Source organism: Balaenoptera acutorostrata, chromosome 9, assembly GCF_949987535.1.
Source record: "Balaenoptera acutorostrata chromosome 9, mBalAcu1.1, whole genome shotgun sequence".
NCBI classification, from domain to species: domain Eukaryota; kingdom Metazoa; phylum Chordata; class Mammalia; order Artiodactyla; family Balaenopteridae; genus Balaenoptera; species Balaenoptera acutorostrata.
Window position 1 is genome coordinate 10,290,465 of NC_080072.1, and position 22,730 is coordinate 10,313,194.

The 22,730-nt window shown below is 53.6% G+C and overlaps 1 protein-coding gene across 1 annotated transcript; it reads right to left on the reverse strand.

Annotated features, from left to right (window-relative positions):
* Window positions 1-1,210: 1,210 nt before the first annotated feature.
* On the reverse strand, window positions 1,211-9,050 carry SAXO4 (stabilizer of axonemal microtubules 4). Its single transcript, XM_007174430.2, has 14 exons — window positions 8,985-9,050; window positions 8,302-8,439; window positions 8,017-8,134; window positions 7,602-7,755; window positions 6,453-6,581; window positions 5,796-5,859; window positions 5,253-5,365; window positions 4,789-4,848; window positions 4,591-4,677; window positions 4,126-4,239; window positions 3,947-4,041; window positions 2,099-2,263; window positions 1,496-1,587; window positions 1,211-1,286 (listed from the first exon to the last, which is right to left on the reverse strand). The coding sequence occupies exons 2-13, from the start codon at window positions 8,408-8,410 to the stop codon at window positions 1,509-1,511; spliced, it is 1,287 nt and encodes a 428-aa protein (XP_007174492.2). The 5' UTR covers window positions 8,411-8,439; window positions 8,985-9,050; the 3' UTR covers window positions 1,211-1,286; window positions 1,496-1,508.
* Between the last annotated feature and the right edge of the window lie 13,680 nt (window positions 9,051-22,730).

A 22,730-nucleotide genomic window follows, 5' to 3' on the forward strand; every position in this document is an offset into this window, starting at 1 on the left:
CATCCCCGGCCGGGGGCGGCTGCTGCCTTTCTGTCCTGTGTGACTTCAAGCAGCTCATGCACCCTCCTCTCTGGGTCCAGGTTCTTCATTTATAAAATAAGGGGCTGGTGCTAGCAGGGCCACGGCGTACAGTTGTACGGTTGTGTACTGCACAAAAGCACCTGGCAGAGGTGACGGAAGGCTCTGAGAGGCAGCCCAGATTCCGCCTCACAGGCTGAGGGCCCCGCTCTCAGGCTGCAGCACCTGGAGAAAGAGAGGCTTTTTTCTTCCCGTAAGACTTTTGCTCTTTAGGTCCTGTGCTCACGTGGGGGTGTCTGCCTAGAGGGAGCCTTGTTCTAATTCTCACAAAGGCACTGGGGCACCAGCCTTTGGGACCAGCCGCCACCCCTCCCAGTGTCGGTGTCTGGGGACTCCATCCACTGCGGACCCTCCTCCATCCATCTCTGGAGAGAGATCTCTGCGACTCTTCCTGCCCGGCTGTCCTCCCCTCTCCTTTATTTACATGTGTATGAGTGTATGTATGTGTGTGTGTGTGTGTGTATGTGTGTGCATGTGTGTGTATGTGTGTATGCATGTGTGTGCATGTGTGTATGTATGTGTGTATGCATGTGTGTGCGTGTGTGTATGTATGTGTGTATGCATGTGTGTATGTATGTATGTGCGTGTGTGTGTGTATGGGTGTATATGTGTGTGTGTGTATGTATTTAACTTCTTGGCTGCGCCGCGCGGCATGTGGGATCCTAGTTCCCCAACCACGGATCAAACCACGCCTCCTGCACTGGAAGATTGGCAGCGCGGAGACCTAACCACCAGACGGCCAGGGGAGTCTTCCTCTCCTCCCCTTTACACCTAGAAGGGCCCCCGGCTTTCCTGCTTTGATCCCCTGCCCCATGCTGTAGACTTACCTCCCGCCCACCTCCGCCTCCCCCCACTCTGGCCCGCCTGCCCCTCCCTGGGACTTCCTCCCTTCCACACTTGACGGACCGCTTAGCACAGGTCCTCGGAGACCCCTACACGGGAGAGGAAACTGAGTCTCAAGAGTGAAGTGCCCTGTCCAGAGCGTGACGGTGAGTCCAACCAGGCCTCCCTGACTCCAGACCTGGCCCTGGCCCCTCCAGCCCTGCACCCGCTCCCACCCTCACCCCTCCTTTCCCAGCCCCCTCTGACCGCGCGGACACTGCTCTGCCTCACTGCTCTTTATTTCATTAGGAAAGTAGCCGGGGAGCCCCCGGGGGAATGTGGAAATAGGGACAGTAGCCAGCTCCTGTCCCCTGGGGTCGGCAAACCTGTGCAGACAGAGATGAGGCCTGAGGGGCTCCGGTGGTCTGTGCACTCTCCCCACCCCGAGATGCCCCTGATCTACCACCCCCCCCGCTCTGGGGCTGGGGTCCCTGGGCAGGGTTGGCCTGACCCAGGGCTTAGGATGTGGGGCTGGTCCACGATGGCCACCCCTGCACGGGGAGCAGCTGTGGGTGGAGGTCCCCCGGCCCCTTACCCATGCCTCAGGCTCAGAGGGGCGCCGTGAAGCCGCTGCCGTGGCTGCCGGGAGGCGTGGCTCGGTAGAAGGGGTCAGCCGAGACCAGGGTTCTGCAGGAAGGAGGGGATGCAGGTGAGGGAGGGGTAGGGGCAGCGAGCCCGGATCTTCCCTTTCCCCCCACCTCCGCACGGGGCCAGCGCTCAGCCGGGGCGGCCGAGCCACAGAGAGTCCTTGCCGGCCAGCTCTGGGCCATTATTGGTACAAACGGGATTTCTGAGGAATTGGATTGAGCAGAAAGGAGTCAGAGAGAGGCAGAGCCACAGTCATTCAGCTTTGTCCCCACACACCCCACCCCACCCCACAGCTGGCAGGGAGCAGGTCGGAGCTGGCCAAATGCCCGGAAACACGAGCGCCCCGGGGACTGGGGCAGCAGGGGGAGCAGCTGGGCAGAGGGAGGGGTCGCTGGGCAGAGGAGGGCAGCAGCCCCGTTGGGCAGGAGAGGCAATGAACAAACCAGAGAGAGAAAATGGGCCTCTCAGATGGACAGACAGACGAAGGAGGGAGGAGAGGCCGGGGAAAGACCTAGATGCAGCACAGGACAGCAGGAGGGGGGCGTGCTACCTGCCCACGTGGGGACGCAGGCGCCGCAGGCTCTCCGTGGGGTTGGGGGTGGCCTCCAGGCGGGTGACCGGCCGGTTGAGGGCATAGCCTCCGGGCTTCTGGGGCTGGACGCCACCTCGAGTCCAGCCTTCACGGTCTAGACCCTTGGGGATGTTCTCGAAGTATCTACGACACAGCAGAGTAGCTGGCGGTAAGCTGGTCTCTGTCCGCCTTGGCAGCCTCTCTGCTCTTCTCCAGCAGGAATCTTGGCTCCAGCGGAGCACAGACTGCCGCAGCTCCTCCAGCCTCCTTGCCTTTGCCCACGCCGTTCGCTCTGCCAGGAACTCCCGAAGGCCCTGTCCACTCACTCGCCTCTTACCCTGGAAGCCTGCCCTCACTCTGCCCCTGAGCTGGGTGCCCCTCCTCTGTGCCGCCCCTGAGGCTCAGACAGCACTCTGGAGTGTAAAAGACTTTTAAGAGATGCCATTGCCTCCCTCCCTGGCCTGTGAACGTCTCAGGGGATGGGAGAGGATGAGGGTTGGGGACCCCGTCGCATCCATTTCTCTCTAGGCATTTGACTTTTCCTTCCATTTTGCTAATTTTCACTGAGCACTGGGCCGGGTTCTGAAGGTGCCAAAATGAGCAAGATGTCGGCCCAGCCCCTGAGTTTACAAAGGGGGTGCAGAGAGAAAAATGAGAAAATCAGTGATTACAACCCCTGGGGCTCTGGGCCCGTGAGGAAGGAGCGGTGTGCCTGACACCTGCTGAGCGCTCAGGAAACCAGACAGGTGGGTGGGGGAAGGAGAGATGGCTGGGCCTGAGGGTCTGCGGGAGCCTGGGGAGGGGCAGGAACACAGTTGCCCCCCAACACCCAGAGTGAGGCTCTGCCCCTCCCCCTTGCCCTCCGCGGGAACTGGAGCAGCCATACGCATCACGGATCTGCTGTGAGGCTCAGGCACCACTTCTACCCTCTGAGCCTCAGCGCCCCCATTCAAAAGAGGGAGCATTTAGCTCCAAGGATGGGGGGAAGCAGGGAGAGCACCCTGGGAGATGGAGGAGCTGGGGGGGAGCAGTGTGGACGCGGATGACACAGGCTGACACACAGATGACAGAGGCCAGGAGGGGAGGCTCTTGCCTAAGAATTACACCTCCATTATCCCACTCCTGTGATGCCCTCCCCACCCAGTCCTGGCCTGGGTAGCCTCCCCCATGACTCTAGGGCCACTTCCTCCTGGAAGCCTTCCCTGATGCCCAGGACACTCACTCCTTGCCCAGGGCTCACACAGCACAGAGCTTACCTTCTGAGAGTGCACGGAGCCCACCTGCCATGGACTGGTTGTAGTGTCTTAGCAGATGCCCTGTTGCTCCACATAGACCCCATTGTACTCCCTTATTCCTCCCCTGTCCACCAATGGCCTGCACTGCATCTCTGGGAAAGCTGCCCTTGGGTTACTGGAGCAAGGAGGTACCTGGGATTTAATATCGCCCCTGGGGACAGCCCTTAACCAAGGATCAATGGATGTGGGGTACAAATACCCCAGCTCTCTCGTTCCTTGGCTGGGATCATTCTGAGTTGTGTGTTTTGCACTGTTTTCTAGAGTCTCCCCATGGGATACCTGGTTTAATAACACACTGTTGTTGGCTGCCATCCCTTCCCTACCCCATTACCCCCATCCCTGACACCCTTAATAAAGGGCTCACACCCAACTCCTTGGCTTGGGGTCTGCTTCTGGGGGAACCCACATTAATCAAGTGTTGGCCTTCTTCACTCATTACTGTGAACTCATTACTTTTCCCAGTCTCAGTCTCCCTGTCTGTAAAATGGGTCAGCTTCACAGCCCCAGATGTGGGTAGGGAAGAGGGGCTTACCCTTGGTTGTAGGTGGTCAGGTAGCGATTATCCAGGTCAGGGTCATAGGGGCTCCGGACATAGCTGGGGTTGTTAAGGCTGAACCCTGTGGGCTCCTGCACCAGAGGGATAGAGAGGGGACTTCTCAGGTCAGGAGGGGGTGGGGATTTGGGGCGGGGGCTGGGTACCCCAGGCCTTACCTTTTTCCCCACGGTCTCCCGGCCAAGCAGGGCAACATTTGTCTGTTGCATCTTCTGCGGGGGCTGGAATTGCCGGTGGTTCATGCTGCTGGGTTCTGGGCCAGAAGGGGGCACCTGCAAGGGACAGAATCACAAGGGTGGCCAGGTGGCCAGGGTGAGGCAGCAGGATGGAGGGAAGGCAGGCAGAGGCCCATGCAGCCTCAACCGCCCCAGCCCCAGGATGCGTCCCCCTCCAGCCCCACTGAAGTCACGGCACGCCCCTCACTTTCCAGCCCCTGGGCCTTCCCCCCTCCACCCAGGGGTCCTTCCCCCCTCCACTCAGGGGTCCTTCCTCTGCATCTCCAAATATCCTGATTCTTCCCATATTGCACTGCCCGGATCGAATGGCACCGGGTCCAAGAAACCTCCCCGTCTCCTCCTCTCTGAGTGCCCCCTTCTCTGAGGGAGCCCCCCGAGGCCACTCACTCTGGGGTTCAGAGTCCTCTCATTCACTCGGCTGAAGCCGGTCTCCCGCTCGGAGCCTCTGGCCAGCAGCGGCAGGAACTCATCCCCCTAAGACAGCAGAGCAGCCCCTGGCACGGCTTCCGGCACCATCCCAACTGCCCCACAGGAGGACCTCAGGCTGTGGCACAGACATTCCCCTCCAACCCTGGCTCAGCTTACGTGAGGATGGGTCATGGGGAGAAAGTCTGACTTGGTGACACTCCGGCCGGGGAGGAGGACCTGGAAAGAGGCCACAGAGGAGAATCAGGCTGCTCAGCTCCTCCTTTGTCCTGAGCACAGAGAAGGGCTCAGCACAAATGGGTATAATTGGACCTACAAAGGAAAGGGGAGAGTTTGGGAAGACGGGAGGGAAGGGCACGATGCTGAATGGGAACCAGCAGCCCAGCGTTCTTGTCTGAACTCTCAGTGACCTTGGCTATGCTGCTTTTCCTCTTTGGGCCTCAGTCTTCTCATCCAGAAAATGGGGGAGTTGGACCAAAGTGGTGGTTTTCGCCCACGCTCTTTCATCTGGTGTTTGGGCAAAGGCTTCTGCAGCTCATATATATATTTTTTTAAAGCTAGAAACCCCCAGACTGGAGAGCTTCAATCACCTTGAAATTCTAGTGGGGCCCAGCCTGACTTACCGGCTCCCCAGGGAGGGCCTGGGGGGGCGGCTGGAAGATCACGGGGTTCTTGTTGGAATCTTTGGTTAAGCCAGTCTCCTCCTTGGCTCCAATTGATTTCTTCTGCAAGAGATCTGCAAAAGACAGCCCCTCTGTGCTGGCCTGGGACCAGCAGGCCCCACCAATGTGGCCACCAGTGACTCAGTGTCCCAGTAGGTGGTGGGGGGAGCTGGCTCCAAGGATCTGGAGGCCTGAGCCGCCAGGATCATGGGCAACAGGGGGACTCCAGAGACCAGGGCAGAGAGCAAGAGAGGAGAGCAAAAGGAAGGGCAAGTCTCCAACAGCCCTTCTAAGCAAGAGAGTTGTCCTTTGGAGATCAGCAGACCTAAAGCACAGAGGTCAGCCCAGGGAAGATGGTTTCCCCAAGCTGCCGATATGTCCTTCTGTCTTCCACTGGTGCCTTCTTAGCCTTGTGCCAGCTCTGGGGTTCCCGGGGGTCTCTCCCAAGGGTCGGGGATAGGGAGGTGTAGTGGGAGGCCTGAGTTTAGACTCACGCCTGCCTACCTGGCTGGTTTGAAGGCTCCTTGAGATACTTGGAATTATACTCGGAAGTCATGAAGCGGGGGCCCTGGAACACAAAGAGTGGAGCAATGGGGGACACAAGGTAGACCAGGGCCCGAAGGCAGTGGGGGCGGTGCTGGCTCTCCGGTTCTCTGTGCTTTGAGCAGACCTGCATGCTCCCACACAAATCTCTCTCTGATCAGGCATCACAGCGCCAGAAATTCCACCAGGAGAGCACAGTTCCTCCGTGACAATGAAAACTAAGTCATATCCCATGCTGGACTCCAGTAATGGACAATGGGACCCAGAGCCCCTGAGACCCAGAGCGGGAGGGGCCCAAAGAGAGGAGAGAGGCTGATGGAAGGAAACGGGTGCTCACAGTACAGCGGGCCCCTGGATGGGATCAGGAGACAAGGGAGCTCAGGTATTAAATCCTAAGATACATGTAAGGAAGGCTGTGAGGACCACTTTGCTGCTGCCTTGGAAATACCAAATATCAAATCCTCGGCTCGCCCCAGTCTTTTTGAGCGTGTGTGCCCTGAGCCCACGTTTAGCCGGCTGCCTGGGTGAGTCAGCACAGAACCTGTCTCGAGGAAGCGGGAGGAGGTGGGTCTGGCCCCTCTGCCCGGCCCAAGGCCCTCATCGGCGCCACCCACTCACGTGTCGGGCATTCTCCCACTCCAGCGAGCCCTTGTTCTGCTGTTGGTGGAGCAAGGGCACTTCCTTGGGCTCCAGCCCCTTGATGGCCTGTGGCCCATAGTCCTGGGTGTCAAAATGGACCTTCCTGACCTGGGAGGAGGGAGCAGCCAATTACCCTCCAGGTGAGGGGATGGCAATCACTTCCTGACTCTGATTCTGCCCTTGACCCCTACAGAGTATCTGCACAGCAGCCTGAGGGGTCCCTTTACGACGAAGCTGGGCCATATCCCTCCTCTGCTCAAAGCCCTGCAGTATTCCCATTGCACTCCAGGTAGGATCCCACGTCCTGACAGCGGCCCACAAGGACCTAAGCTCCTCACTCCGCTCCAGCCACCTGCCTCCTTGCTGTCCCTCCTCCCATCAGGTGCTCCCACCTCAGGGCCTTTGCACTTGCTGTCTGCATTGCCTGGAATGCTCTTCCCTTACTTTGCTGCATCCGGAGGAATACTGACGTCCCTCAAGTTTTTGTCTAATGTCTCCATAGTAAGCTCTTTTCTGACCCTCCTGACTTGCAGGTCCAATTCCTTTGCTTCTGCTTCACTCCTTGCCTCTTCCCTGTTATATTTTTTTCCCAGCACTTATCACCTTCAAAAATCGAAGAGGTGTTTAGAACATATTGGCTGCCTGAATGAATGAATGACAGCATCCATTCTGGTGGTGGTGATGATGATAAGGATGATGGTCGTACAATGATAGAAATGAAGAAGATGGGGATGATAGTGACAAAAGTGAAAGTGACAACAGCAGTGGGGATGGTGATGCGGGCATGGAGATGTGGGTGGGATGGTGGAGATCATGGGGAAGGGGATGGGGTTGGGGTGGGGAGGGAACAGGACTGGAGGTGGGGATGGTAGAGATGATGATGGTGACAGGAATGGGGATGGAAATGGAGGGGGAGGTGGTGGGGGATGGGGGTGAGGTCAAAGGTGATAAAGGTGAGGGGACCCCAGCCCACACTGTGGGTCCTCCATGCCCAGTCGTCTCAGCCTTGACCAACTCTTGGCAGTGCAGCCCCACCCTCTGGAGGGATCCTCACCCTGTCCACCCTCTAGCCCTTCCTCCACCCCAGGCTAGGGTCCCCCTCTGTCCTGGTCCTGGCCCAGCACTGACCTCCCTGGTGGGGGTGACTGCCCTGGCCTTCTCCCGAGAGGAGCCAGGGTGGGTCTGGTGCATGTTCCAGGGCAGTGGGTATTTGCCATCAGGCACCTCCAGGGGACGGTAACTCTGACTGGTCACGGTCTGGAAATTGTTGCAGACTTGTGCCCTGAGGGTGGGGCAGGAGCAGGAGCTATTACCACCAGGGCCACCTCTCCTTGTCCCCTGGAGGCTTCCACCTCCCTCAGACCTCCCACAGCAGCCTCGGGAGTCTGCTTGCCTTTGGGCCCCAGGCTGAGGACCAGGCCCTGAGTCCCCCAGGACGCCGGACCCCATGCGCGGAGCCTGGAGTTGGTCTGATGAGGTCCGATGGCCCTGAGGGCTGAGGCCCGGGAGGGCAGGGGGTGAGGAGGGGTTGGACCGACTGTACCCCATGGCCGGGTTGTCCAGGGCATCGGGATTGGGTTGGTATGAGACCACGGGCCGGTAATTTGATTTGTAGCCTGTGCCTTGGTGACTGCGCATGCGGGGCTTGAAATCCTCCCGACCTGCCAGAGGGGAAGCAGGCAGACAGGACTCAGGGTCCGCAGAGCGGCAGAGCAGTGACCAGGGCTTCCCAGGCAGGACCAGCCTCCCCCCGCACCAGGGGTCTAGGAGGGCGTCCCCACTCCTGCCCCATGCCCTGGGCATGGCTCCTACACAAAGGTGCCCTCACCGTAGGCTGTGCAGTAGCTGGTGGCGTAGAATTTCAGGGGGTCTGTGCAGCCCCCCGAACTCATCTTCACATAAGGGGAGACAACCCCCAGGGGGAGTTTCCCCATCATGATGCTGTGGGGTAGGACCCCCGGGGGGCCTAGGAAAGAAGCACAAGGAGCCCCATAGGTCTGGCAGCCCAAGGGTCCCAAGCCTGCCCCAGGCCCAGGCTGCGGAGACCACAGAGGAGGTGATGGAAGCCCACACAGCGGCCCTTCCCCCAGGTCTGTGCCTTTCCACCGACACCCACACCCTAAACTGAAGAAAGGACTAGTAATCATCGACACTTGTGTACCCTGTGTCTCATCTCACCTTCCTCACACCTTATCACCAACGCCCCTCCCCCATTTTACAGCTGGGAAACTGAGGTTCCAAGCGGTGAAGGATTAGCTCATAATAGGTAGTAGAACTGGGATTCAGACCCAGGGTATCTGACTCCTCAGCTCCTGATCTTTACCCCTTTTCTGGGAACTGAATAGCCAGACAATCGCCCACCCTGAGAACTCTTGGCCACCCCAGCTGGGAAGTTCACTCCCAGCCCCAGGCTCCTTGTCTCTCCCTAGGGTCCCTCGGCCTTGCCCGCCTCCCACTAGAAGTTGGCTCAGCTCTCTTGGGGCCCAACCACCCAGCTGGCCCCACCCTTACCTGCCCTCCGCAGGGGCTCTGAGGTAGGGCAAGAGGCTGCAGGAGGCAGGATCCGCTCCAGAGAAGCCTGAGCCCTCGGGGAAGTGGCCAGGCCAGAAGAAACAGTGCATTGCCTAGCAACAGGTGCCTAGCAACAGTGTCCCCATGCCTTGGAAGCCCTTCTGAAGCCAGGGCCCACTGAGGGGCTGACCTGGCCAGGAGGGGAGGCCAGGAGCTGCCCAGGCAAAGTACTGCCTCCATGGCTCTGGCCCCTATCGTGGTGTCCCTCACCAGAGCCAGGCAGAATTGCTGTCTGAGTGACACGAAATAAAAGATAATCCTGAACAATCACTCCAATTTATTGAGTACCCACTTCTCACCAGACACTTTACATCTTTTATCTCCAGTCTTCTGAATAGCTCTTCCAGGTAGCTATTATTATTCCTCTTTTCACACAGGGAAAAGGAGGGTTAGACAAGCCAAGTGACTTGGCTGGCCGGAGATCTCACAATCAGAAAATAGTAAAGTTGAGATTCAAATGTGGGTGGGTCCAGATCCCACTCTTAAGCCTCTGGGTAAATTAATGTTGACTATGTTCTGCTAGAGCCAAATCTGTGCCAAGCTCTTTTACACACATTACCTCACATAATCCCCCAAACCACCCTGTCAACTGGCTACTATTATTCTAGGTCCAATAAACCACAGCAGCGAAGAGTGTGGTTCAAACCTGATCTGTCGCCTTTGATGAGATATTTATCTTCTTAACGCCCCCATTTCCTCATCTTCATCGAGGGTTGTCACTGGACCTGTCTCCTAGGGCTGTTGGAAGATTTGATGAAAGAGTGGATTCAGCACCTGGCAGGTAGTTGATGCTCGGTTTTTAAAAGCTCTTCTTAGCTTTATTTTGCAATGGGAAAGGTGGGGCCCAGGCCTCACAGTTGGTGGTGGAAGAGTCTGGATTAAAACGGCGTGAGCCAGATCCACAGGTCATGCCCCTTCTGTGAGGGCCCATTTGCCTCACGTGGGCTCTAAGGCTTGTGAATGTCTAACAGTTGGATCTCTGGGGACTGAGCGGTTGTGTGTGGGGGTGGGGGGGTGATTTGTAGCATTTGTCGATTTCTATGGCGTAAACACTCCCATCATGGCTGCTTTCAAACTACCAACGCTATGTTACTGAAAAGGGAATTGGGTAGACAAGGTCAGCAACCCACCACAATTATAGTACTTCCACCATAGGGATACAGTAGATGGAAGTAAGCCCAAGAGCATAAATGACAGGAAAATATGGGAATGTAATGAGGAGGTGATGACTTTGAAGTATTTTATTAGCTTCTTTTTTAATATAATTTAGTAATATGTAAGTTTATATCATTGACGTTTTAACAACGGCTGCGTTCAACAATCAGCTGGCAGATTTCCTGGAAGTTTCACCGTCAGCTCTCAGGAGCTGCATGAGCTGGCCCCAGTGCTCCAGTGCGCCCCTGCTCTTAGGGGAGAATGAGGTGTGAATGAAGGGGAGGCCGAGGGCAAGGGGGCTGCCCTCGCCCAGGAGACGCCCTTGCCGCACTCACCTGGAGGTGACCGGCCTGCTGGTGAGGGAGCTTGTGTCTGCACCTGAACCCCACAGAGAGGCCCTGGACTCAGAGGTGACCAGGACCCAGCAGAGGCGTGGCAGGCACCCACCCTCGAGGAATGAATCTGTTCGGGGGCCAGAAGCTGCAGGGACAGAATTGAAGAGACACAGCCCGGCCCTCCAGCCAGGAGCTCCAAGTGTAATGATGGAGGCTCCCATGAGCTCCACTCAAGAAACACAAGATAGGGAAGAATAGGTGGGGCTCACCCAGGGCGGAGGGAGAGAGAGGCTCTCCTTAAAGTGTCTGCATCGCAGGGAAGGGTTACAAGCAAGGACTCAGACTCTGAAGCCAGATGGCACGGCCCTGGCTCTGACACTTAATAACTAAAGGACTTGGTGCATGTTACATGTGCCTCGGTTTCCCCCTTCTGGAAAGTGGGGGTGATAATGGTACCTACCTGTGGGGCTGTAGCTGGCACGCTGAGCTGGCACACTGAGGTGGTAAGTGCCATCTAAGAATTAGGGAAAGGTCTTGGCAAAGGATTGGGCTCAAGGGTTAACAACAGGAATTCCACATGGCCCTGCCCTCAGGGAGCCCACCGTCTCCAGGGGTCTCAGTCACTGCCAATGTGATGTAGCCAGCGAGAGCTCAGTTCAGGACCCTGAGAGGGCTGAGATCAGAACTCGCTTCTGCCATGCGCTGCCTGTGCAGCTCCCGGCTTCGGGGATTCACCTCCAGTCCCGATGTTGCAGGGTTGCTGGTGGATTTGAAATACACTTTGCACCGTGTCTAGCAGGCAGTAGGCCTGCACCAGGCGAAGATGAGGGAGGGCACTCCACGTGGAAGGGCCGGCGAGAACAAAGGTGAGACTACCTGGTCCCTCGCGGCTGGAGCACTGGGTGAAGGGGAGGGGCTAGCTCAGCTCGGGGAGGCAGCTTCGAGGGAGGCTGTGGCCAGGCTTTCCGTTTCGCAGTTGATGAGGGGCAAACGGGGTTGTGAAAGGCTTGAAACTGTCCCATAACGCTGTGACGGGAGCTCTTGAGCTGTTGGGGACCCATGGGTCGGAGCCCACGAAAGACGGGGAGGAATTCTGGGAGGCGGCGGTGATCCTCCTGGTGGCCTGTGGTTTTTTTGCTGTGTGGCGACACCCAGCGGCCATAACTCAGAACTGCAGGTGATAGACGTGCTGCCCTCATAAAGCTGGGGGGCTCCTGGAGGGGCGCGAGGAGAAGGCGGAGCTACTAGATCGCCCGGCCACCAGGTTCTCCAGAACAGAGGGGCCCGGCCTGGGCAAGGAGGGTTCGGGAGACCAAGGGCCTGGAGCTCACAAGCAGCAGGAGCCTAGGGGCTGCTCACCTGGTGCTGGTCCCAGCGCTAACCCCATCGCTGTGTGACTTTTGGACCTCTCACCTCTGGGCCTCAGTTTTTCTAACTCCCCAGTCCCCCCTACCCCCAGCCCTTGGCAACCCACAGGTGACTTTCCATCTCTATGAATTTGACTGCTCTAGGCACCTCATATAAGAGGAATCGTACAATATTTGTCCTTTTGTGTCTGCTTTATTTCACTTAGCATAATGTCCTTAAGGTTCATCCATACTGTAGCAGGTGTCGGAATTTCCTCCTTTTAAAAAGCTGAATAATATTCCATTATATGTATATACCACACGTTGTTTATCCACTCATCTGCAGATGGACACTTGAGTTGTGTCTATCTTTTGGTTATTGTGAATAATACTGCTATAACATGGGTGTATAAGTATCTTGTTGAGTCCCTGCTTTCAATTTTTGAGGGGTGCACACCCAGAAGCAGAACTGCTAGAACTTACTACACTCATACTTCTGAAGTCCGTGTGCAGGAGGCTGGGGAAGGCACAAAGGGTAATGTTTCCCGGCTTCAGGTGGGCCCCGAGGCAAGGGGGTTGATGGGGGAGGAGAATGGAATCAGGTGTTGCCCCCAGGAAAGGCCTGGTCTGAGTCCATTTAGGTGAAAGAGGAAGAGGCAGGGATGCCAATGTCTTGGGTGAGCTGAGGTCACATCTCTACTCCTTTCTGAGCCACTTCTGGAACTTGAGTTTGAGGTCTGCCTCTGGCACAAATAGTGCTGTGTGACTTTCCTTAATTAACCACACTCTCTGGTCCTGCTGCCTGTGAAAGAGGGAACTAGGCCAGACCTGGAGGTTTGGCTTGTTTGTTTTTAGTTTGAGATGTGTTGTTTATTTGGCCTCAAGGTCTTGGAACTCTTTCTTCAAACAGATATTAAAATGATGACTGGCTCTGTGTCTCCCTCACCCCCCTCATCTGTGAGACAGCAGGACCCCAGCCCACCCTCTTTCCAGGTCCCTCCCCTTGTTACAGGAGAGTGTGGAGGGGAGTCTGCCGCACCCTAGCCCACACTCAGCCTCACCCTCTGGGGCCGGCTGGACCAGCACTGGCTGTACCTCCCAGCCCAGACCCTGAGGTGTGTCTATAGAGGGCACAGCGTTTGAGGAACAGAGCTCATCAAACCCTTCATTCTGCCCACAGGAACACTGTTTCTGAACCCAGATTCTTCTAAGCCCACCTGACAATCCTCATCCAGGCCAGGTGCCCCCACTCTGTGATCCAGGATGGAGCAACTTGAAACTGGCACATGGCATCAAGGGGGTCATGACAGGAAGGGCTGGATGGGGCAATGCCAAGCCCATGGGCCCCTCTTGTCCGTGGCATGGGGGTAGCAGGGTGGCCTGGATTCGCACAGCCACCTCTTGGTTCAGCCCTGGGTGGTGGCGCTGCCCCGCTGAAGGGCTCAGCGGTTCTGAGGCTGAGGTAACTGATTTGGGAGAAGTGGGTCCGGAGGCTCCTGGGTCTGAACCGCATGGTGTTAGGATAGGAGCCCTGGCTTTGGGGCCTCACCGACCTGCGTTTAGATCCTGGCTCCACCTAGGACAATGTCCTGGGCCTCGCTTTCCTCCCTGTGACAGCAGGGTGCTGCCTGCTCCCTGGGCTGTTGTGAGAATGAAATGAGAACTGTAAGAAAGGGGCTCAGTGTGACACCTGCACCGTGGGACCGGTGAGTGATGGGGGCTGTGATCATTAGGGGTGTAAACATTGGGTCCAGGGAGCAGGCCAGCAGCCAGGCCAGGATGACTTCAGTTTTCACTATCGATTTTGCCCATTTCCAGCATCTCTGCACTGTGACTTGGGCCTCTAGGACGGCTGCTGCCTTAATGAGGCAGGAGAGGTGCCCGGGACTGGGGTCCTAAAACTCCCACCTTTAAAACGTGCCCTGGAGGCTCTGCTCACTGATCTGTTGCCACCAGGAACTGAAATAGCCCGAGTCTAACAGCCTAAGTCCAATCCCTCTCCGTCTCTGTCTTTCCTAAAAGGAAATGATTGCCTTGCTGGTTTGAGCGCTCTCTCCCCCCACCTCCCACCAAGCTAGCATAACTTCCTGTAGTTCATTTCCACTCCTGTCTGTAGATGTTTCCTGGAAGAACTCTGCTGAGCATATTTGATGGCTGTTCTGTTTCTGCCTGTTCTGTTCTTTTACTGTCTCCTCTGGGTGAACTGGTTGATCTCGCACAAGGTTTAAAAATTCATGACTCCTGGGGAAGATGGAACGAGATGGAGCAGAAAATAAGAACACAGTCTCAGTTTTCCAATGGGATAGAGATATTCTCGTCAGTGAACAGCGAGAAAGCGAGGGCAGGGGTCAAGAGGGTGGCTTCTGGATGCACAGAGATCTGGGTTTGACTCTCCAGCCCTGTTTTTCTGGGATCTGTGCTCTGGGACTCAACTCCTCTAAGCCTGTTTCCTCACCTATATGATGAGGTCACGGTAGAACTCACACAGGCTGAGGACTCCGGAAAGATAATATTTAAGTGCTTAGCACATAGCCTGGCATAGAGAAGGCACTCAATAAGTGCTTATGATTATTTTACATTTCCCAGCCTCCCTTGCAGTTAGATAAGCACCATGTGGCCAGTTCTGGCCAATGTGCTGCATGAGGAATTGAGGAATGCCACTCTCAGTCTGAGGCAGTTATCAGTGGCTGTGAGTTTTCTACTCTCTGTGGGTGGAGACAGGAATGTCAGGATGGAGGAATCAAAAGATGGAAGCAGGGGCTTCCCTGGTGGCGCAGTGGTTGAGAATCTGCCTGCTAATGCAGGGGACACGGGTTCGAGCCCTGGTCTGGGAAGATCCCACATGCCACGGAGCAGCTGGGCCCGTGAGCCACAATTGCTGAGCCTGCGCGTCTGGAGCCTGTGCCCCGCGACGGGAGGGGCCGCGATAGAGAAAGGCCCGCGCACCGCGATGAAGAGCGGTCCCCGCACCGCGATGAAGAGTGGCCCCCGCTTGCCGCAACTGGAGAAAGCCCTCGCACGAACCGAAGACCCAACACAGCCAAAAATAAATAAATAAATAAATAAATAAATAAGAAAATCCAAAAAAAAAAAAAAAAAAGATGGAAGCAGCCTGGATCACTGAGTCACCTCCTGGAGGTCAGCTGCCCCAGAAAGCGGGCTTTCCCTCAGCAGACGGGGATGTGATAGAGAGAGAAACCTTGCAGCTTCAAGCCCCGGAGGTCTGGGATTTTGTTTGCTACTGCAGCATAAGCAAAGAACTGAAGATTTGAGGACTTCTTGGGAAAGAAGTTTAGATGTGATTCTGTGTATTAGTCAGGGTTCTCCAGGGAAACAGAGCCAATAGGATGTACAAGTGTTCCTAAGTGTGTGTATATAGTGGAATATTATTCAGCCATATTATTCCTGCCATTTGCAAGAACATGGGTGGACATTGAGGGCATGATGCTAAGCGAAATAAGGCAGACAGAGAAAGGCAAATACTGTATGATCTCACTTATATGCAATCTAAGAAAAACAAACTCGAGAATTCCCTGGCGGTCCAGTGGTTAAGACTCCAGGTTTTCACTGCCAAGGGCCCGGGTTCAATCCCTGGTCAGGGAACTAGGATCCCACATGCCACACAGCGCAGCCAAAAAAAAAAAAGAAAGAAAGAAAGAAAGAAAGAAAAGAAAAGAAAAACAAACTCATAGAAAGAGAGAGTAAATTGGTGGTTGCCAGAGGCAGGGGGTGGGGGGTGGGGGCTGGGGGTGGGGAGGAAGTGAGTGAAGATGGTCCAAGGGTACAAACTTCCAGTTATAAGATGAGTAACAGGGCTTCCCTGGTGGCACAGTGGTTGAGAATCCGCCTGCCAATGCAGGGGACACAGGTTCAAGCCCTGGTCCAGGAAGATCCCACATGCCGCGGAGCAACTAAGCCCGTGCGCCACAACTACTGAGCCTGCGCTCTAGAGCCCGCGAGTCACAGCTACTGAGCCCGAGTGCCACAACTACTGAAGCCCGTGTTCCTAGAGCCCGTGCTCCGCAACAAGAGAAGCCACCGCAATGAGAAGCACGTGCATCGCAACAAAGAGTAGCCCCCGCTCGCCACAACTAGAGGAAGCCCACGTGCAGCAACGGAGACCCAACGCAGCCAAAAAATAAATTAAATAAAATAAATTTTAAAAAAATAAAAAAAAATTTTTTTTAAAAGATGAGTAACTTCTGGGGATTTAATGTACAGCATGATGACTACATTTAACAGTACTGTTTTGTGCACTTGAAAGTGGCTAAGAAAGTAGATCTTAAAAGTTCTCACCATGTACACACAAAAGGTAACGATGTAAGATGATGGATGTATTAACTAACCTTATCGTGGTACTCATTTTACAATATATGCGTATATCAAATCATGATTTTGTACACTTTATTTTTATTTATTTATTTATTTTCAAAATTTGTTTAAAAAAAATTTTTTTTTTTTTTGGCTGCGTTGGGTCTTTGTTGCTGTGCACGGGCTTCCTCTGGTTGCAGCGAGTGGGGGCTACTCTCCGTTGTGGTGCACAGGCTTCTCATTCCAGTGGGCTTTTCTTGCTGCGGAGCATGGGCTTTAGGCACGTCGGCTTCCGTAGCTGTGGCACGTGGGCTCAGTAGTTGTGGCACACGAGCTATAGAGCACAGGCTCAGTAGTTGTGGCGCACGGGCTTAGTTGCTCCACGGCATGTGGGATCTTCCTGGGCCAGGGCTCAAACCTGTGTCCCCTGCACTGGCAGGCGGATTCTTAACGACTGCGCCACCAGGGAAGCCCCATGGTGTTGTACACTTTAAACTTACACATGTTCTACGTCAAGTATATCTCAGTAAAGCTAGAAAAAGAAAAACAATAAAATTTAAAAATTAAAATCTAACAAAAAAAAGCCAGCGACTATTTAAGACTTGACACTTCTATGGGCAGGAAGTGGGCTGAGAAATCTGTACAACCCTCAAAGTGGGCAGAGCCCACAACCCCTGCTTCACATGCAATAAGGGAGGATAATGGGAAAGGAAGAGTCTCCAACGATTGCAAGCCAAGCGCCCCAGAAAGCCGGTGAAGGGAGTTCCTTGTAGGAGAGCAGCCACGGGGTCTCCCCTGCCCTGGAGGAGGACTTGCACGGTGTCTGCCCAGCAGGCTTCCAGACCATGGCTACTGGTGCCTCCCATTCTCCCCTCACCAACGGCATCTTTACTGTGGTTATCCTGCCCCTGCTCTGTGTTTGTATACTGAGCATGTGGGGAGAGGAGATAACTTGTCTTTTATTTTTATTATTATTATTTTTTAATTAATTAATTTATTTATTTATGGCTGTGTTGGGTCTTCGTTTCCGTGCGAGGGCTTTCTCCAGTTGCAGCAAGTGGGGGCCACTCTTCATCGCGGTGCGCGGGCCTCTCACCATCGCGGCCTCTCTTGTTGCAGAGTACAGGCTCCAGACGCGCAGGCTCAGCAATTGTGGCTCACGGGCCTAGTCGCTCCGCGGCATGTGGGATCCTCCCAGACCAGGGCTCGAACCCATGTCCCCTGCATTGGCAGGCAGATTCTCAACCACTGCGCCACCAGGGAAGCCCCATAACTTGTCTTTTAAATTCATACATCTCTGGATCAAGAGGGGCCACATCTAGACCCATAAAGAGACCTCAGGGCATCCAAGGGACCCTGGGCTGGAGGCAGGGGCTGGGTTTTTCTTCTTGGAAAGGGGGCGTTCCTGTGTGTTGTGTGTAGAAAAAAGAGTGAATCAAATGCAGTATTTGGAGATCAGAAGGGCAGACTGGGATAGAGACTTCTAGGGCTCAGCCAGGTCTGATTCTCTTCTCTTCCCAGATCCCTGGGAGAACGACCCTTTCCAGGCTCCTTGCAGACAGCAGGACCACGTGACGAGCTCCGGCCCACGGGCTGTGAGAAGTGACACGTGTCGATTCCGGATTGAGAGGATGGGAGTCCTCGCCACTCTCTCGACCTCTTCGGTGGCAGCTGTGGAGACCACAGTCTGAGATGGCAGAGCCTGGATGGCTGGGTCACCACGTGAAGGAGCTGTGCTGAAGAGATGCCCAGTTCACACTGGACTTGGCACAAGTGAGGAGTAAACCTTGCTTTGTTAAGCCACTGAAATTTGGGGGGTTTATTTCCTATCATAGTCTAGCCTGACCTGACAAGTACACCTTTCTATTAGAAAGATTGTAGCTAGAGCATGCATAGGAGGGAGAGGAAACGCCTGCAGAGTGTGGTAAGTTTAGGACATTAAGGGAACCTCATAAAATGCTCAGACATTCTCCATTAACTTGCTGGGTCTCCTGAACAAGCTCCATTGGCCACACACTTGAATAGTCTGGCATCCAGTAGAGACAGCTCCACAAAGAGCCTCCACCTTCATTTATCCGATCAATGAGTCACTCGGTGAGCATTTCATGAGCACCAATGATGTACCAGGCATTGTGTTAAAAAAGGGGATAGAATGGAGTGCAGTATATGGTCCCTTCCTCCAGGGAACTTGTAGCGGGCGAGGGTTAACATAAACAATAAACAATCTCTCCGTGCCCCCCAGGGGCCATGGAGGGTAGCAGTGTGAGCAAGGGTATTGCAGGTTGACCTGGCTGGGTTCTCATCCCAGCTGATTCCATGGAATTCCATGTAATGTGCTTGCTTAGAACACTGCCTGCCTGGCGGGTGGCAAATGCTACACACACACACACACACACGCACACACACACACACACACACACACTCAGGCACTCGCCCCAGGCCTGGCTGACTCCAAATCCTGCAAGCTAACCCACCCTAACTTATAATTTTTTTTCTTTTGGCCATGCCACATGGCTTGTGGGATCTTAGTTCCCCAGCCAGGGATTGAACCTGGGCCACGGCAGTGAAAGCACTGAGTCCTAACCACTGGACCGCCAGGGAATTCCCAAGCATTATAATTTTACAACATTATTGTATTATATTATCTCAGAAAGAAGCCCAAAGGTTTTAGCATGGCATAGAAAATCTGCCATCCTCCCTTCCAAGCCTCATTTCTAACCCCTCCCACCAGGTGCCCCCTGCTCCAGCCTCACAAGTGGGACCCCTTCAAGACTCTGCAAACATGCCATGCACTGTCTCACCTCCTCTGCCTGGAAAGCCTTTTCCCTGTCCCCACGCTCTCTCTAAAGCACAGATCTAAGTCACTTCTCTGCTTATAGCTCTCTGAGAGTTCTTAGAAGGAAGTGCCTCGAGGAAATCACTTTCAAGCTGAATCAGAGGGCTTGTTTTCATAGATGAAGGCCATTTTATTAAGTGGAATCTCGTGTGCTACCACAACTGGAGAGCAAGGCAGATAACGTGGGGTTGGGGTTAGTTGCCTGGAGCAGGCGGGGGGATGCAGAGAGTGGGAGAGGATGAGATGAGAGCGCTGGGCTGCTGTGCCCCTGTCAGAGGCCGCGAGAGGCGAGGCAGCGACTGGGAGGAAACAGGGAGCGGGCCCCAAAGAGCAGTGAGGTTCCCAAAGCAGGCACCCTCCCTGAGGTTTTAGGCGGGATGTAGACAAACAGGTTCTTAACAACTTATATCCCTAAATTGCTGAGTCATGGGAACGGCACACATAAGCAGTACACCAAAGAAAGCCCTTTCTTAGGAGAAGGCAATGCCACGGGTGAGGAGGGCTGGCTGGAACCAGACTGCCGGCATCCCGTCTGGTCTCGGCTGTCTTCCTGACACAGACCAGGACACCGAGCACGTGGCGGCTTGTCTCTCCTGCCACATGGTCAATGCACGGCACAGGTGGGGGGCCACCACAGCAAACATTATGCCTGGACATTGACAACCATTTTTTATGGGACAGACCAATACATAATTGTATGGGAGAAGCCAGCTGAAATCTTTCAAACTCTCCACCTATATGCATATGGCTGTTGGCATTCTCAGAGTTGGTTAATATCACAGCTTAAAAAGAAAATTGTAGAAACAAAGACCCAACACAGCAAAAATAAATAAATTAATTAGTAAAAAAAAAAATGGTCTTAATGGAGAATTTCACCTTCATTTTAGATTTAAATGATATTAAACTAAGTATCCTTTGAAGACACATGAGTGTAACCACTTCCATTTTTCTCAGTGAGGAACTTATTTTTAAATATGAATTTTTGTAACAATTAGAGTACTTTTTTTTTTTTTAACTTTTTTTGGGTTTATTTATTTTATTTATTTATTTATCCATGGCTGTGTTGGGTCCTCGCCTCTGCACGAGGGCCCTCTCCAGCCGCGGCAAGTGGGGGCCACTCTTCATCGTGGTGCGCAGGCCTCTCATTATCGCGGCCTCTCTTGTTGCGGAGCACAGGCTCCAGACGCACAGGCTCAGTAACTGTGGCTCACAGGCCCAGCTGCTCTGTGGCATGTGGGATCCTCCCAGACCAGGGCCCGAACCCGTGTCCCCTGCACCGGCAGGCAGACTCCCAACCACTGCGCCACCAGGGAAGCCCCTAGAGTACTTTTACATGCACTTAATTTTCATTTAAACATTTTATTAAAATTTTTAAAAATTTAATAACATTGTTATTGTTTGTTTTTACAGTCACAGACATGATTTTTGACAAAGATGCCAAAGCAATCCAATGGGAAAAGAAGTCTTTTTAATAAATGATGCTGGAACAACTGGATATGTACATGGGAAAAAAAAAAGAACCCCAAGCCTTACCTCACACCATACCTAAAAATTCATTCAAGATATAAAGATCTGTTCATGACATGGGGATAAGGAAAGGCTTCTTGAACAGGTCACAGGAAGCAATAACCATAAAAGAAAAAGCTGATAAATTGGGCTTCATCAAACTTTAAAACTTCAGCTCTTCAAAAGTCACGTTAAATGAATAGACGAAAATGAATAGACAAGCCACAGACTTGGTAAAAAAATTTGCAAACATATATCCGGCAAACAACTTGTATGTAGCACATATAAAGACCTACAATTCAGTAATAAAATGACAAGAACCAAATTTTTAAATGGGCTAAACAGGACTTCGCTGGTGGCGCAGTAGTTAAGAATCCACCTGCCAATGCAGGGGACATGGCTTCGATACCTGGTCTGGGAAGATCCCACATGCCGTGGAGCAACTTAGCCCATGCGCCACAACTACTGAGCCTGCACTCTAGAGCCCACAAGCCACAACTACTGAAGCCCACGCGCCTAGAGCCTGTGCTCCGCAACAAGAGAAGCCACCACAATGAGAAGCTCGTGCACCGCAACGAAGAGTGGCCCCCGCTCGCTGCAACTAGAGAAAGCCCATGTGCTGCAATGAAGACCCAACTCGGCCAAAAAATAAAATAAATAAAATTTAAAAATAAATAAATAAAATAAAATGGGCTAAACAGTTGAACAGATACTCCACAAAAGAAGATATATGAATGGCTAAAAAGCATGTGAAAAAACATTCAACAGCATTCATTGTCAAGGAAATGCAAATTAAAACCACAGTGAGGCACCAGGACATACCCACCAGAATGGCTAGAATTTAAGGCACTGACAACACCAAGTGCTGGCAAGGCTGTGGAGCAGCTGGATCTCTCATACGTTGTTGGTGGAAGTGTAAAATGGTACATCAATAAGTCCTGACAGGGCTTCCCTGGTGGCGCAGTGGTTGAGAATCTGCCTGCCAATGCAGGGGACACGGGTTCGAGCCGTGGTCTGGGAAGATCCCACATGCCACGGAGCAACTGGGCCCGTGAGCCACAATTGCTGAGCCTGCGCGTCTGGAGCCTGTGCCCCCGCAACAGGAGAGGCTGCGATAGTGAGAGGCCCGCGCACCGCGATGGAGAGTGGCCCCCACTTGCCGCAACTAGAGAAAGCCCTAGCGCAGAAATGAAGACCCAACACAGCCATAAATAAATAAATAAATAAATAAATAAATAAATCCTGATAGTCACTTTTTTTTTTTTTTTTTTTTTTTATTTATGGCTGCGTTGGGTCTTCGTTTCTGTGCGAGGGCTTTCTCTTGTTGCGGCAAGTGGGGGCCACCCTTCATCGCGGTGCGCGGGCCTCTCACTATCGCGGCCTCTCTTGTTGCAGAGCACAGGCTCCAGACGCGCAGGCTCAGTAGTTGTGGCTCACGGGCCTAGTTGCTCCGCGGCATGTGGGATCTTCCCAGACCAGAGCTCGAACCCGTGTCCCCTGCATTGGCAGGCAGATTCTCAACCACTGCGCCACCAGGGAAGCCCCGACAGTCACTTTTAAACCAGTCGTATACCTTCCTATGACCCGGCAATTCTATTTCTAGATGTTCACCAAGAGAAATAAGAACATGTATTCACAGGACTTGTTTGTAGTGTCTTCATTCATAATAGCCCAATACTGGCGACAGCTCAGGTGTCCATTCACAGGCGAATGGATGGACTAACTGTGGTCGAGTCAGACAACGGAATACACATGCTCAGTATTAGACACGGACAAATACTGATGTGTGCGATGACACGGATGAACCTCAACAACACTGAGCTGAATGAAAGCAGGCACGTGCAAAAGAGTCCACACTGTACGAGTCCATCTGTATGAAATTCTACAACAGACAGAACTAATCTATGGCAGAGAAAAAATCGGAGATACGGTTGCTTGGGCTGTGGGGAGGCGTGCTGTGAGGACCGACTGGGATGGAGCATGAGGGAACTTTCTGGGGTGATGGGAATTTCTGCATCTTGACAGGAGGTTGATGCAAGCATTTGTCAAAACTCAGCAAACGTAGAGTTAAGATTTGAGCATTTCACTGTACGTACGTTTTACAGCAAAAGAGAAAAAAACTTTAAATACAAAATATCAAAGTGGAGTTAATGATATGCATTCTTAAGTATTTAGGGGAAGTGTTCTGATGTCTGTA